The 16,106-nt window shown below is 38.0% G+C and overlaps 2 protein-coding genes across 2 annotated transcripts; one reads left to right on the top strand and one right to left on the bottom strand.

Moving 5' to 3' along the window:
• The first annotated feature begins 348 nt into the window (after positions 1-348).
• On the top strand, positions 349-4,959 carry LOC111575498 (serine/threonine-protein kinase NIM1-like). Its single transcript, XM_023280670.3, has 4 exons — positions 349-691; positions 850-1,125; positions 2,356-2,624; positions 2,905-4,959. Exons 1-4 carry the CDS (start codon positions 622-624, stop codon positions 3,658-3,660), a joined length of 1,371 nt encoding a protein of 456 aa, XP_023136438.2. The 5' UTR covers positions 349-621; the 3' UTR covers positions 3,661-4,959.
• Positions 4,960-7,215: 2,256 nt separating this feature from the next.
• On the bottom strand, positions 7,216-9,468 carry ccl25a (chemokine (C-C motif) ligand 25a). The gene is made up of 5 exons (XM_023280665.3): positions 9,395-9,468; positions 8,585-8,670; positions 8,148-8,265; positions 7,906-8,026; positions 7,216-7,817 (listed from the first exon to the last, which is right to left on the bottom strand). Exons 2-5 carry the CDS (start codon positions 8,646-8,648, stop codon positions 7,788-7,790), a joined length of 333 nt encoding a protein of 110 aa, XP_023136433.1. The 5' UTR covers positions 8,649-8,670; positions 9,395-9,468; the 3' UTR covers positions 7,216-7,787.
• Between the last annotated feature and the right edge of the window lie 6,638 nt (positions 9,469-16,106).

The following is a 16,106-nucleotide window of genomic DNA, read 5'->3' as shown; positions in this document are numbered from 1 at the left end:
TGACCCCAAACTTTTGAATAGGAGTGTACTTAATTTACAAAGTTGAAAGGTGACCAATGTGTCTCCTCATGAAAAGCCACAACCAGAGGAAACTCCATACAACTGAAGCACTAATGCATTTCTCACCTTACAGCCTGTCGACCTCTAATAGTGATGATTATCATATGCAGAGCATTGTATAGATAATCTCATCAATGACCTGTTCAGGACCCGTATCAGGTGGTATGTGCGAGTCTGGGGGTTAAAGAAGCCTTGACTGTCTGCATGGGAGGAGCCCAGCACTTAGGGATTATCAGGTGTTATGTTGTAGTTCTGGATTATACTGACAGCACTGTAGCATAGAGTGAGAGCTGGTGAAGAAGAGGAGTTCCACCATAGCAGCAGCTGGACAGGCAGTTTACTATCTAAGAAACAACCTCTTGGAACATTTTTCCTGATGCATGCAGATGGTTTTAAATTTATTTATTTGTCATGCTGCTCACGTTTGTTCAGACAACTTTTTTCTTGCAGCGTTTGTTTTGTGGAAATTAGTTTTCTTAGTAATTTACCACTCTTTTATTTTCTAAAATCCCCAAAAAGACAGAAAGCGAAGAAACACGGAGTACCTTCTGGATAGGAATCATGTATGTGAACAACAGAAACAATAACATCAACACAGAAAGAAGTAAGAAGAACATAAAAGGGAAAACATGTGAGTACAGATACAGCACTTCTCATTCAATTTAGCTTGCATAATTTTATGATTTGGTTACACCTTGATTAGACCGAATGCAATGCTGAAAGTAATTATTCCAAGTAGCTGCTACTGCATCCCAAAATATCCTAACTTCATTCCTTCCTCCATCTTAGGGGCTCACTTGAAGACAACTCCACGTCAGGAGGAAATCTTCACTCTTCCGTCCCCAAAGGTGGGCAACAAGGTGGAGACGAAGGAGAACATGACAGATGATGAGGAGGTGATCCGGCGCACAGCACTGGGGAAGGCCCTGTATGATCTGACCCATTCAGAGAAGGTGATGAATGATCTGACGTTTGGACGGCGAGTGGGACTGTACGAGCTGAGGGGGGAGATCGGCTCTGGCAATTTCTCCCAGGTTAGATTGGGAATACATGACCTGACCAAAGGTGAGCTTTTGGATGCTTTGCTGTTTCTTACCTCCTATTTTTGCATTTTGACACCTTCAATGATCAGGTAGGACACGTGGCTATAGCTTTTATATCTTGCACCTTTGGCTGTGGGGACATTATATAGATGTATTTGCTCCAGAAACTATTCTGCTCATGTTCATTTATTTTCTATTGATACCATTAATGATATGACAATGATAATTACTGTAATTACTTAAAGAAACAGTATCATCTGTGTGATGGGTGTCAAAGTAATAATCTCAAAGCAATGATAAATTAGTCAGAGAAGGCCATGTCTCCCATATACTTAACAGGTAAAACATTTGAATCACCGCTGCAAACATCGCCAAGTAAAGTGGGTCTTATTAGCTTGCCAGTACTGAAAATATAAAGCAGTGTGTGACTCTTATAAGATGGTTTTATTGAAGCACATTCCTTTTATATATTATGAAAATATTAAGATATATGATACAAATATAATAAACGCGAAACAACATTTTATAAACCACGTACGCCCACACACACACACACACACACACACACACACACACACACACACACACACACACACACACACACACACACACACACACACACACACACACACACACACACACACACACACACACAATTACATGGCAACGTGCCAAAACCAGTTTGGGCAGTGAAAAAGCATGACAGATATGTATTGCAATGTAATGCTTGACGGCACATCTTCCTCTTATATTTGCATATGAATTCTTGAATATAGAAACTGTTCTTTCAACATAGAAACCTCATGCAACTCTGAAGGTTTATTTTGGGTGGTTTCTAGAGGTTTCTTTTTCTTTTTACTTGTAGCTCAAAATGCCCCAATTCAGAAGGAAACTGTCAGTTCTATAATAAATGTACAGACTATTGGCTCATGGATGACACTCCAGTCAGCTCAGCTTAGCACTTTACACAGTGTAAGTCCAGTCTGGGTCATTCCAGATGTCAGAACACATAGATAATCTCATCAGCCAGCCAGCCCCGAACCATACTGTTTCCATTCTTTGTGTAACATGGCAATGCTGATGAAAATTTAGAAAAAGAATTAATAAAAGACATAAATGGAAATATAAAGTAATAAAGACCAGAAAAACTCCATAAAATAAGGACAATTAAATAATGGAAAAGGTAAGGAAAAAAGTGGATTTATTCTTTGTTTCCTCACCACCTATGTCTACATCTGTCTTCACCTGATAGAAAGAGTGGCAGTAAAAATCCTGGATAAAGTGCGTTTGGAAAAACGCTCGCAGGCTATTTTTGCCTCTGAAATCTCTTGCATGGAGAAGCTGGCCCACCCGAACATAGTGCGCCTGTTTGAGGTGGTGGAAACATTTAAGCGGCTCTACCTGGTGATGGAGTATGCCAGTGGAGGGGAGCTGTTCTCCCGGATCACCAGCAGAGGGCGCCTGTCAGACCTGGAGAGCAAGCTGGTGTTCTCACAGGTCCTCTCTGCAGTGAGACACATGGTGAGTCTAAAGAAGCGTTCAGGTGAACATTGTGGGCCTTTGTTAAAAAAAGAAAGACAAAAACTGCAGCACAAAATTAAATAACCAAGTAATTTAAAATCATATTTTAATAACTTGTTATTTGGTTATATTTTTTATTCGAGAGCTGTTATTGTGACTTGTGATTTACAAATCTCACACCTTTAAAAAGTTATGCAGTAGATCTAATTAGGTTTCTATTTCCCCTCTAATGACACCAAATGTAATCTAAAACATGTATTTGTTTTTTTCCTTTTTCCAGCATGATAATGACATTGTCCATAGGGACCTGAAGGCTGAGAACGTCTTTTACACCAGCACCTACTGCATTAAAGTGGGTGACTTTGGTTTTAGTACATCTTCTTGTCTCAGTGATGTTCTCCACACGTTCTGTGGCTCGCCGCCTTATGCAGCCCCTGAGCTGTTCAAAGAGAAAGGCTACATTGGTCAATATGCAGATATTTGGGCATTAGGTGTTTTGCTCTACTTTATGGTGACGGCCACTATGCCATTCAAGGCTACTAACACAGGCAGACTGAAGTGCTGTATCCTGCAGGGCTCTTATTCCATTCCCTCCTTTGTTCCACAATCATGCCAGGAAATCATTAAGGGCCTCCTACGACCAGTTCCTCTAGATCGCCTCACTATGCCACAGATCATGGCCAGTGACTGGATGAGAGGCATCGAATACCCCCAGGCCTACCCTGCTTGTAGGGCTACACCCTCCCATCTGGTTGAGTCTAACTGCATCCTCACTTCTGATGAATTAAATGTGAAGGCGATGCTGGAGGATCTTGGCATCACCAAAGTCCATCTTCTCAATAACAGTCGAGACTTGACAAGCCCCATTACTGGGGCCTATCGGATTTTGCTACATCGAATCCAGAAGAGGAGCTCTGTGGAAGCTGTGGGTTATATCCAGACATGCACCAATGAATCCCAGAACAGACTCAGATGGAGAGCCGGCTCAGATGGCCTGCTAAACAAGCACCAGTCTGTTGTCTGCACCATCATGTAGTTTAGTTTCTTCAAAAAAAGAGCTCAACAATTTGGAGAATGTGGTTGTTTACTTTCCTTCTGAAATGAGAAAATTGAAACCGCTGTCATGTCTGTGCTTTAATATGAACTGAGAGCCAGGACGCAGTTAGTCTAGTTTAGCATTGCTACTCCAGCTCTCACAAAAGCTAAATACATACATCTAGCAGCAACTCTAACGCTCACTAATTAATATGTTGAACTCTGTTTGTTTAATCAACACAAACAGCAACATCAAACCCAAATGTGTGGTTTTAGGAAGAGGGTTTTCTATAACAGCTGCCCTGTTGTCACATGAGGTTTCTAAAAGGGAGAACACGGTTTCATTTTCGAATCTGTCTGTGAAAATATGGCCTCATGAATGCAGGTATACACAGTGGCATACCGCATGACTGCACTTGGCACTCCTTTGCCCACTAAAATAGCATCAACAGTATGTACAATGTGAGCTGCAATAAAACCAACTGAGCATTAAAGTTCCAATGAGGGCTGACAGTGACCCCGAAGTTACACCATCAGTAAGGAAGCAGGAATGTGGAACTATCTAAGGCCTCAATCACTTTATTTACTTTTTTGTGCTTGATTTTGCCAGATCGTTATATCCAGTGTTCAGTTTTTAGGTTTTCTATTCATCTTTTCCTAAAACCTATATATTATTTTTTGGTCATTAACTCGGTGAGATAAATTTAAATCCGTGCTGAGTAGCAATATTTTCCAGAGACGAAATATGGAGAAGAAAAATATTGTTTAGAGGCAATTATCAATAAACATCAGGTACAATAATGATGAACAAGAGAATTGTCATGTTTGTCCATCTTACCAGTTTACTGGAAAGTAAAAAGTCATAATTAATATTGAGGTCATAATACTGCAGAACATTTCCAAAATGTCCTTCCTGAGGTTTTCTTTAAATGAGAATCACAAATTTATATCTGAAATGATAGAATTACATTAGATTATTTCTGCTAAATTGTGATTTTTTTCTCCATCTCTTTATATGTTCATATGTACAACAGCTTTAATGTTTTTAAAAAGCAAAAAATATGTGCAGTTTTGCACTGTAAAATATTAGAATTTTGCTCTTAAATTTACTAAAGTGAATCACCTTCACCTGCACTGATAAGTAATGAAACACTCTCTAGTCACATATTGAAATAATATATTGGATTTAGTTCATCTACTGCTCAGGGTTATGGCAAGTTTGGATATTACGGTAGATTAGGTTGCATAACATATGGCAATAAATATAATGTCATTTCCCAATTACTTTGTGGTGTGTATTGTTTTACAACTGCTTTCATCTGTCTTTTTATTTGTTTCCCCTTTTTATTCCACCTTCATATGAACAATGATTTATACTTCCATCATACCAAACAGTCTTGGCACCAAACTAATACGAGACACAAGTCTGTGCACTGACTTCATGATTTCTGTTTTTCAGGCCTCCTGTAATATTTTATACTGTGTTTTCTCTACTTTTCAGTCTCCATAATCTCAATTCCTGTAATTCAGCACATTTGTTTCATTGTAAAATCATTTTCCCACATATTCCTTTCATACTTTGCTTTCATGGTTTTTCCCCTTGATAACAATGGGTAAAATTTCAGTTCGTGCTGCCAACCGGACGATGTTTTCAACCCCAAAACACACAGCCCATTTGTCAGTATTGTTGTGATATACACAAAAAGAAACAGCGTCAGCACCAAAATCCTTTTCAAGCTGCAATCCAATTCTTTCACCTCTGAAAGCAGGGCATCTATTACTCATACTCAATGCAATTTTAAGTGTCCATCAATATTTATATGAGCCATTAATGTCTTAGTAATTATTAAGCATTTGTCAGCATATCCATCACCTTTGCCTTTGAGGTAAGTTGGCAACACATTCAAACAAATACTGTGGGTGCATGCATGGAGGATTCTCTGGCTTAAAAGCTTAATTAGCCCACTTTAAGACTTTTTAACAACAATATAATTAACCTCACCTCTTTCTCACATGTACATTAGCCTAGAAGTGTTAAAACCTTTGCTTTAATCAACAAACATCAGATATTTAATACAGAGTGTTGCACAGGCCTCCATGGGCGTATACATTTTCTGTTGAGACATATTTTGTACAAACACTTTGCCTCGTCTTGCTGTTTGCAAGACGAAGCCTTTCCGAAGCACAAACTTGAGGAAGTCATCAATCTCCACAGACAGCGAAGTCAAACAAGCTGAATTACGATCAGTGAGATTTTATCAGCTACAAGCCTGAGCAGTTCTTGTGAATGTCCATGGAGATGAGAAGGAAACACACACAGACCGGTGACTGAATCCAGCACATTGTCAGATAAAATACTGTTGTAAATCATCACTCATACACGTAATCTCATTGAGGTTTTGTCTGTGCCTGTGTTCTTTCTGTAGATTTCTTTTATTTTTTGCGCTGTACTACAGTATTCAAATCTTGCTATTTTACTGGCTTAATTTTTATTTGTTGGATCTACTTAGTTCTGCATTCTGTACAAAGCAACACAAATGCAGCTGAAGCCTTAATTACTGGTCAAACTTAATGCTGTAGAAGGAAAATAAAGAATGTAGTAGTAATAATAAATGTGTGTAAAGCAGTGATCGCATTACTTCTACACATGCTTTGAAACTACTTTTTCATATCTTGTCAGGTGAGACTAGTTGCACATCTCCGGATGTAAAATAATTATGTTGTATCTTTTATTGTGTTTAAATGTATTTAATTTTAAAGTGCAGTAAGACTTTGCAAAGTTGAATTACAGTTAGCTGATGCAAAATAAGACTTGATAGATGTAATACAGGCAAGGCAAGGCAAGTTTATTTGTAAAGCGCCCTTCATGTCCAAGACAATTCAAAGTGCTTTACATAAAACATTAAGAGCATTACAGTGAGGTACAGACAGTTAAAAGATATCGTGCAGATTTCATACATAGGCACATGAGAAAAGAAATGTTTTTAACCTGGATTTAAAAGTGTTTACATTTGGTGAAAATTTGATCTCCACTGGCAGTTTGTTCCACTTGCTTGCAGCATAACAGCTAAATGCTGCTTTTCCGTGTTTAGTCCGGACTCTGGCCTGGACTAGCTGACCTGAGTCCTTGGATCTAACAGCCCTGCTAGGTTTGTATTCTCTGAACATATCACAGATGTATTCTGGGCCTAAACCGTTATGGGATTTGTATCAGTAGGGTTTTAAAATCTATTCTGTGACTGACTGGAAGCTAGTGTAGAGATTTTTTTTATAACCAGATATAACCAGAGTTGTGCTGGTAAATATTATAGAGAGGTAAATATTTTCTATTGTTACTACTGTATAGTGTTTGTATTTAAACTATAGCCACATACTATTGAGTTTCCATCACACCAAATCATTTTCAGAAAGGTCGCTCAAGAAACTCAATAGCTTGTATGAGAAAGGAATGTGTTCCATTTTTCTCTTTATCACATACTGTGACACAGACCAAAAGAAAAATATCAAAATAATTACATGAACATAATCATAAAACTTTAAAGAACACTGTGGGGAATGGTAGGAAAGTATAGCTTTTATTGGAGCATATTTACTATAATAAAACCTGTACACAAAATAAATGAACAAAGTTTTTGACAGCTTTTCTTTCTCTATGACACTCATTTGAGAAAGGCATTTACATTCAACACCTGGTGTGTTCATGCAAACATTTTATAGTATTTTACTGCACACATTATGGAGTAAATAGTTACTCTAAATGTTACATATAATTACACTCCATCACTACTTCAATCATTAAACAGCTTATTAGTATCTGATGTCTGAAAAGGCAAGAAAACAGTCACAAATGTTTTCACTGAAGCAGCCATGCATTTAAAGATTGTGTATTATGTGGTGACCAATTGGATCCAAGAGTCCAACTCAGAAGAAGTGCTGCTGCAACTCTACACAAGCTTTTGACCTTTAAGTTGTGCAGAGTGAAAGCAAAAGTAATGCTACAAGATATCCTTGGCCAGCCTCCTCACTTAGCTTCCAGTAAGCCACCATAAAACTGCCATAAAACCACTTGTTGCTTAATAATAAGACGGCAGAGGGCAGAATGATGAACAATTACAGCAGGTAGTCATCTCAGCCCCTGTTCGAATGCCGTGGATGGTACTGTAAGGAACAAAGACATCTGTTTAAACATCACTTCACACAACAACATCATCATATCCTCGGGTCAAAAGCTGCCTTCAGTGATTACCTTCCTGGGGAGCTTCCCGTTGTCATTTCTGGGTTCCCTTTTGTCAATCCTCTTCATCAGGTCTTGAACCCATTTCTCTCTGGGGTCTGTGCAAAACATGCGCCCCCTCCTCATGGTGAAGCTAAAGGAGAATTCATACAAGGACAGTAAACTTCTGTTTCAGTAAGAAACAATGAGATTTGTAGGATTGATCAGTTCAGTTTTAAAGTGGATATTGTTATTCTCTGTTTATTTGTACCTACATTATAGCAGGGATGTTACAGCCTCCATCTATCTTCTGCACTCTGTACCTCACTGCATGCTTTTGAGTGCTGTGGCCCATTTTCTTCACATACTTCAAACAGCAGTCATCATAGGACACTGAAAGATTACAGATCCAATACAATTCAGTTCCTCCACATTAGGAACAATATAATCATTTGCACACCTTGTGTAATCTGAACAAAGTCAACTGAATCAAGTCAGCCCATCTTGACAATTGACACAATCAGGACGGAGGAAGATGTTGAATAAAGTAATAAGTATACAATCAGGCTACATCCACCCATGCAGGCACTTAGGCAATTAACCAGCCTCATTGACCCTTACTTTATCTTTGTTGTGTGTTCACAGCTCTTTATTGCATGCAACAAATGTTGCAGCATTTTTAGATACCAGCTGTTCTTTTACACTTCCTCACCTTGTGCCAAAGCAAAGCAGAGATAAGAAAGGACCAGCATGAAGAACAGCATGTTGAACCGCATGGTGAAGTCTACAGTGGCAACTCTGAAAAAAGACAAAAAGAATTCAAATTTTTATCTGAAATCAGGCTTATCACTCTGATATATGTATCACATCCCCTCCCACGCTGTCCTCATTCACATCTAAGAGGTTGAACCTTGAACAAACATTTTCCATCGGCTGGCTTAGTGCTGCCTCTATGTATCTAACACGTTTATTTCTTTTCAATTTCAACGGCTCAGGATGGTAAACAAATCTCAGTACAGGATATTTTTACTCTTATTTAATAAGGCAGTCATGGCTCTTGGTAAAATAAATTATAAAGAAACACACCTGTATTTCATGTTTAAAAATGTTTTGTGTCATTTTGAGTTTTTTAAAAAATCATTAGGTGAAGTCAAAATTGAATTTTATTGCATTTTATGGATGTACACAATTGTCAGAATTCTCAGATAATATTCACTTTGAATTCTTACTTGATGCTCATAGTGTATTACACTTTATGCCCTAAAATCTGCTTTGGTCACAAGATTTAAATTGTTGACATAAACCTATCAAGGATCCGCTGACTAGAATTTAGCACATTTACATCACATCGATGCCTGTTAATTAGTGCTGTCACTGATGAAATAAGGTTCAATGAAGAAAAGGTGCAGCAGATGATACAAAACTTACTGAAACTAACAACAATCACAAATCAAATTAGAGAAATTAAAAACTATGTAATAACAGTGTGCAGGGTCTCTATGACAAAATTACAGTTACTCACCTCCAGTGTTCCAGATGCAGCTTGTAACTGTCTAGTCTTGTGTCTGTCAACCTGTGCAGGCAAGACACTCTTATAAAGCCCTCTGGGGCATTTTGCCAGGGATCATATTTCCATAAATGAAACTCACCTTTGCACCTCTCTTATGTTTCTTCTTTTTCTTTCTATTTTCAACCCAGCATTGATGTGCTGATGTGTTTTTTAGGCATCCCTTGTAGAGTTCATGATGGATATAAAAAAGATTTTGTGTGATACTAAATCAATACATTTGTCTTCCCATACCATCCCCTCCCTGCATGGGAAGTTTTCATGGAAAGACAGCTTGATGTATTTGTAAAAGAAGCGCCATTAGAAAGATTTTCTGCAATGACAGTTAAATGGTTAAAAAAATGCAAGTGCAGTTGCATTCCAGCAACATGCATTTGTATGATGGAGGGAGGTCGCACATATGTCTTTATTAGATTACATATCAATTGAGAAATTGGAAAAATACCTACCATAGAATTAGCTTCCATGTTGCCTGAGGTTGTTGTAATTGGAGCCTGGCCTAGTAAACACATAAAGGTTTTAAAAGTCCCCCACACTGACAGTTACATGTTGAGAAATACTGAGTCTTCCATAATGGCTGTTGAATGAAGGCATCAATTATAACTTGTTCTCAGCTCTTATCCAAAAAGTCCTGCTAAAGAGATCAATGGACTTAGGAACAGCATTAAACAAAATGTTTGGCATTATAGACTTCACAATAGAACTTTTGTACTAAGATGCAATTGCTGAAGCTGCTGAAAAGCATCTCACACTGCACAACATGCTTAACTCTGAGGTAGACAGGCTACAACAGCAAAACACACTGTCAGGTTCCACTCCCGTCATCAGGAACAGAAATCTGAGGCTGCTCACAGTCGAAGACTAGCAAAATTATGCCTCCTCTCAAGAATCTCCATTTCTGCCGAGGCATGCAGATGCTCGGCACAAAATGTGGTGTCAACAGCATAAATCCATTAACCAAACCTGTCTTGTGTCAACAGCCCCAGTTGGTGGTGCTGTAACGGTTGGGGAATATTTTCTTGGCATACTTTGGTTCACTTAATATCAATCAATCATTGTGTGAATGCCATAATTCTGATTGTGTGCATCATATCTTTGCCACAATTTATCTTTCTTCTAATGGTTACTACCCACATGATATACACCATTTCACAAAGCAAACATTTTCTCAGATGGATTTCATGAAAATCACAATGTAGTAAAATAGGAGATTTGAAGAATGAAGATGTATCTGACAAATCTGCAGAAATCATGTGGTGCAGTCATGTCAACATGGGCCTCTATCTCAAAGGACTGATTCCAACATCTTGTGAAATCCATGCCCTAAAACTCTGAGACTGTTTTGAGAGCAAAGGTACAAAGGTAGGCCCTACCCAGTATTAGTATGTAAGAACACCAGTTTGTCTTTTAGGTTAAGTTTTATCATTTTTTACTAAAAATACTGTGAAGGAAATAACAATTAACACATATAATTTATATAACAGTTACTAGTCTATAGAGAGAGAGATACAGACAGGCAGGCAGACAGACATAGATAGATAGATAGATAGATAGATAGATAGATAGATAGATAGATAGATAGATAGATAGATAGATAGATAGATAGATAGATAGATAGATAGATAGATAGATAGATAGATAGATAGATAGATAGATAGATAGATAGATAGATAGATAGATAGATAGATAGATAGATAGATAGACTAAATGCACACCTACACACATGTTATTAAAGAAAGTTGTGTGACTGTTGTAAATTGTATAGAAAACAGAGCTCCTTCCGATTTTAATACATCCATTTGCATAAATGTATAAATACCGACACATGTCTCTGTGGTAGTTATTCTGGCAATCAATGATTAACTGTTATACCATGTTTAAATTACATTAAAACTACTGTCAACACTGTACATCACGTAGACAGCATGTGCTGATATACAGTGTAAAGCTGAAAGTGTTGCTGTTGCTCATTTACTTTTAATTGTGTGGAAGTCCCCGACAGGTGGTTTGCAAGAGTTTTATTGGGCAATAAAGGCTGTATCTCGGGATCAGTATAGTTCACCTGGCCTGGCAGCTGAAAATATAAAAATCCACTTTGACCCTTGAGCCAATCAGAATAAGGAAATAACAGGTGGTCAGTCATCGTTTTTTAAAATCAGAATTGTATATGTAATGTTAATGGAAGGGCTGCACAGTGGTTTAGTGGTTAGCATTTTTGCCTTGCAGCTAGAAGATCCCTGGTTCATGTCCTGGCCTTCTGGGGATCCTTCTGTATGGAGTTTACATGTTCTCCCTTAAGTTAATTGTTTACTCTAAATTTTCTGTAGGTGTGAATGTGATTGTTTGTCTTTATATGTAGCCCTGTGATAGAGTGGTGACCTGTCCAGGGTGTCCCCTGCCTTTACCCCAAGTCAGCTGGGATAGACTCCAGAACCCTTGTGACCCTGTTCAGCGCTGTATAGATAATGGATGGATGGATGTTAATGGAATATTTGTCTAAACTGATATGATATGATTAGTGATGATGTCTTAATGACTTATGGCTTGCTAAAAGGCTAATTTACTGACTTAAATTTATTTTTTATGCAGCATACACTGGCGTTCAAAAGTTTGGGATCACTTAGAAATGTCCCTATTTTTGAAAGAAAAGCATTTTTTTTGAATGAAGATAACATTAAATTAATCAAAAATACTGTCTAGACATTGCTAATGTGGTAAATGACTATTCTAGCTGGAAACAGCTGATTTTTAATGGAATATCTACATAGAGGTACAGAGGAACATTTCCAGCAACCATCACTCCTGTGTTCTAATGCTACATTGTGTTAGCTAATGGTGTTGAAAGGCTAATTGATGACTAGAAAACCCTTGCGCAATTATGTTAACACATGAATATAAGTGTGAGTTTTCATTGAAAACATGAAATTGTGACCCCAAACTTTTGAATGGTTGTGTACATTAATCTGATGTCACCATTTTATCCTAATTTCTGTAATAATCCACTACAATTTATAAAATTGAATTGCTATATGTTATTGTACCCAAAAGATGTGTTGTGGTGGAAATACAGCTTTTTACTTTTTTCATCACGTTTCCCAGTATTTTCTAAAGAACTTCACTCACACGTGTGAACCATCATCTCTACGGAATCAGATATATTATAATGTATCTTTCTCCAGTTGTATTAGATTCTTACAGTTGGGAAATGTTGCATGCTATCGTGCTGACAAAAAGATTTGTCAGCACGATAATGTTGCATATGACAAGTATTTTCCATTTAATTCCAGAAAATGGGCGGCTATGTGACATATTCAAAGGGATTTTTTGTTGAACGCTATGTGACAGATACTAATGAGCCTGGAGTGCCTGAATGGACATCTGATAGCACTCTTCACTGTTTACACTCTTCACCCATACTCACATCCACTGTTCAGTGAGGCGTTTCATCCTTCTGCTCTTTTCATTTCTTTTGCCTGCGAGATATTTGTACTCACCTTAGTTGTTTTGTACTTCCGAGCACAGAACTGTGTGTTCTGTTATAAAGAAAGAATTAGAGAAGCACCTATGTCTTCCCAGATGCCACCCAGGTTCTAAAGCACTTCATACATGTTCGTTTTGCTATGATTTATTCATACATTGCCTCAATCTTATTGTGCAATGCTGGCCTGTCTGTGGATGTTTCCGAGTAGATGTGTGGGTTTGATCACAGTACAAATGAACTGAATACTCATTTGCAAAACAACCTGTAGCTTCACAAGAAAGAAAAAAACTTGCTGGCTATAGTGATCTTTATTCTTGACTATGATTACTTTGAAAAAATCCTGATGGATTAATGGCATTGAATATTTGCCAGAAGATGATGGTCCACTGCCAAGGGAACTTGGAGTCAATCCGAACCACGATACACTGTGTTGTCTTCAACATTCCTTTCAGACAATATGATATGTTGTTTTATCCTTTCATCTGTGCTGTCATTCAGCATGCATTTGAAAGAAGGCATCTCCGAGAAGCCATTTATCAGTGTTTGAGTAGCTTTACCTTGGCACACTGTACAGAAAAGCTGCAGCAAAGATGAGCAGAGCTGTCTTGTGCTGTGGATTGAATAGTCATACTGATTTAAGATGTATTTCTTTAAACACAGAAGAAAACTACCAATAAAAAAATATTGTACTGGTTGTCCTTTTGTTATGTTTTTTTTTTTTTTGTTGGCTTTTTTTGACAGGTTAGTAGAGAGTCAGACAGGAAAGTAGGGAGAAGAATGGAGGGGGAGACCTGCAGCAAAGGGCCAATCATTACAGAAGTATGTGCTTACTGTGTTTGATGGTGATACAAACACAAAGGTCAAAATCCCACAGTCTATCTTTCTTTCTTTCTTTCTTTCCTGATAGTATGATTGTGCGAAGTAAATGTTAACATTGAAGGGGTTAGGAGAAAAGTCAGTGTTAATGTAGCTTTAACCTGAATGTTATAGATAAGGAAACATCATGGGGTCAACAAGATCAAATGGTTTCTTCATCTTGGGGACTTAAATGCACACAGCAACCTTGAACATGACCAAGCCTTTATTTTTCATATGCCATCAACCAATCAGCATAGAAAGAAAGAAATGACTGTAAAAGCATGAGAACAACAACAGAAATACATATAATATCAAAGATCCAATGAAGTTACTTTGGTATTGATATATATTTTCTTTTGAACCAGGATAGAATGGGACAGACATTTGAATTTTAAGAGTTGTACAGTCATTGGTCCTGGGGAGGGAGATAGTTAGATTTAACAGGAATTTGAAAGAACTGTGCTGTTGTTGACAAATATTTGTTTATGTTTTGGTTGTAACCTTTAATTTCACTATGAAATTAAACTATGCAGCACAAACTGGAGGAATGATGCACTGTTTCTCCAAAGTTAAAGTATCCATTTAATGGCATATATAACTGAAGATATATTATTTTGGAGTTGACATGTTCCTTGATGGGGACTGCACAGTGTCATGGTGGTTAGCACCTTCGCCTTGCAGCTAGAAGATCACTGGTTTGCGTCCCGGCCTTCCCGGGATCTTTCTGCATGGAATTTGCATGTTCTCCCCGTGCATGCATAGGTTTTCTCTGGGTACTCTGGCTTCCTCCCACAGTCCAGAAATATGCTGAGGTTAATTGGTGATTCTAAATTGTCCGTAGGTATGAAAGCAAATGTGATTATTTGTCTGTATATGTAGCCCTGCAACAGACTAGCGACCTGTCCAGGGTGTTCCCTGACGTCGCCCCAAGTTAGCTGGGGTAGGCTGCGCCCCCCCCCCCCACCCCCCCCCCACCCACCCCTCCCTAACCCCCCAACCCCACCCACCCACCCACGCAGTATGCCTGCTATTGTGTAGAAGTTAAAAATAACTATATTTGTGGATTTCACAGACATAACCTGAAAATATACCACAGTTGATATGCAATGAAAAAAGACTTTATTCAGAGCCAAACTGGACATTTTGGAGTTGTTTCAAGGCACTATTGTGCATCCAGTTTGCCAGCTTAAATTTTATTCAAATTTATTCAGCATTCAGCTGTATTTTGTACACAGTATCCTGAAGCTGTACTTTTCAAATGATACCTCTCGGTAGATAACATCAAGTATACTATCACCAAACAAACAAGATGGTTTAGGATTTTGTGGGAGCATGTTACATAATTATAATTACCCTCTATTTTCCAGTGAAAATCCCCCTGGGTTTTTTTTAGGTGTTATTTGCAATATTATTAAGCAATAAGCCTGTTACGCGAGAGCCTGAAGTGTACTGAAGAATACTTCAAAGTAGTAGATATCACTACAGAGATCTTTCACACACCAGAAGGTTAGGAAGTCAGCTTTTCCCGTTTCTGATGGATTCTCAAATTACGTAGTCACTTCTAACATTTTAGCAACGTTACAGATCCTGCCATAGGCAACTTTGTCAATGACAATAACAAAGTCCAAACATTTGGCTTTAGTATAATTAGAGTTAAGGAGAGCTAAGTTCACTGGTCTGCTATAAGTGAAAATATGTTGACTGTAATGTACAATGGACATTGGCTACAGTGATGGATAAGAATAGAAGCGAAACTGTTATGGCCTGAAGCACAAGCCAAGCCTGTCTGACAAATGAGGGTAAAATGCGGCACACAGCATAAACACATGCAGTGGCTTGTTTGAGTTGATCCTGAAGGGAAAGCTGAGGAGTGATTCTTTCTGAGAACTTTTGGTCAACAGCATTCAGTACAAACTCTTATGAAATGTGCTTTTTTCAATTTTCCTCAACCGTACTTGAACTAACAAGACAAACAATTGGCTTAGTTTTAAGTCGATCATGTATTTAGTCAGTGCTTTCTGCCTAACACAGGTTTCTTTATCCAGTTTCATCTGGCACTTGGTCACTTTCAAATGAAAACATTTCATACATGTTTAAATCTGAGCTGTTGCGTTCACCCTTATTTTACAAAGGACAGATTTTTGATTGGAAATTGTGAGAGAGACAGTCCAGGCAGGGTGGAGAGAGCATGATAAAAGTGTGTTTCATTTCTCAAGGAAGAGCAGCTAAAGGTTTAATTATTGTTTTAATTCTATCATCTCAAGATAGTTAAACAATCATCTCATATGTTTTTAGAGGGCAGTATCATTTTCTAGTGACAACAGGATA

This window comes from Amphiprion ocellaris, chromosome 10 (assembly GCF_022539595.1).
Source record: "Amphiprion ocellaris isolate individual 3 ecotype Okinawa chromosome 10, ASM2253959v1, whole genome shotgun sequence".
Lineage (NCBI taxonomy): Eukaryota > Metazoa > Chordata > Actinopteri > Pomacentridae > Amphiprion > Amphiprion ocellaris.
This window is presented reverse-complemented; position numbering and strand designations above follow the sequence as displayed.

Bases quoted from the DNA above. Each gene is read 5' to 3' on its own strand.
- LOC111575498 (XM_023280670.3), top strand. From the start codon at position 622: ATGTATGTGAACAACAGAAACAATAACATCAACACAGAAAGAAGTAAG. The intron at 692-849 runs GTGAGTACAGAT...CCTCCATCTTAG, and splicing joins GAACATAAAAGGGAAAACAT to GGGCTCACTTGAAGACAACT. The intron at 1,126-2,355 runs GTGAGCTTTTGG...TTCACCTGATAG, and splicing joins AATACATGACCTGACCAAAG to AAAGAGTGGCAGTAAAAATC.
- ccl25a (XM_023280665.3), bottom strand. From the start codon at position 8,648: ATGCGGTTCAACATGCTGTTCTTCATGCTGGTCCTTTCTTATCTCTGC. The intron at 8,266-8,584 runs GTGAGGAAGTGT...GTAATCTTTCAG, and splicing joins CTGCTTTGCTTTGGCACAAG to TGTCCTATGATGACTGCTGT. The intron at 7,818-7,905 runs GTAATCACTGAA...TGTTCCTTACAG, and splicing joins ACGGGAAGCTCCCCAGGAAG to TACCATCCACGGCATTCGAA.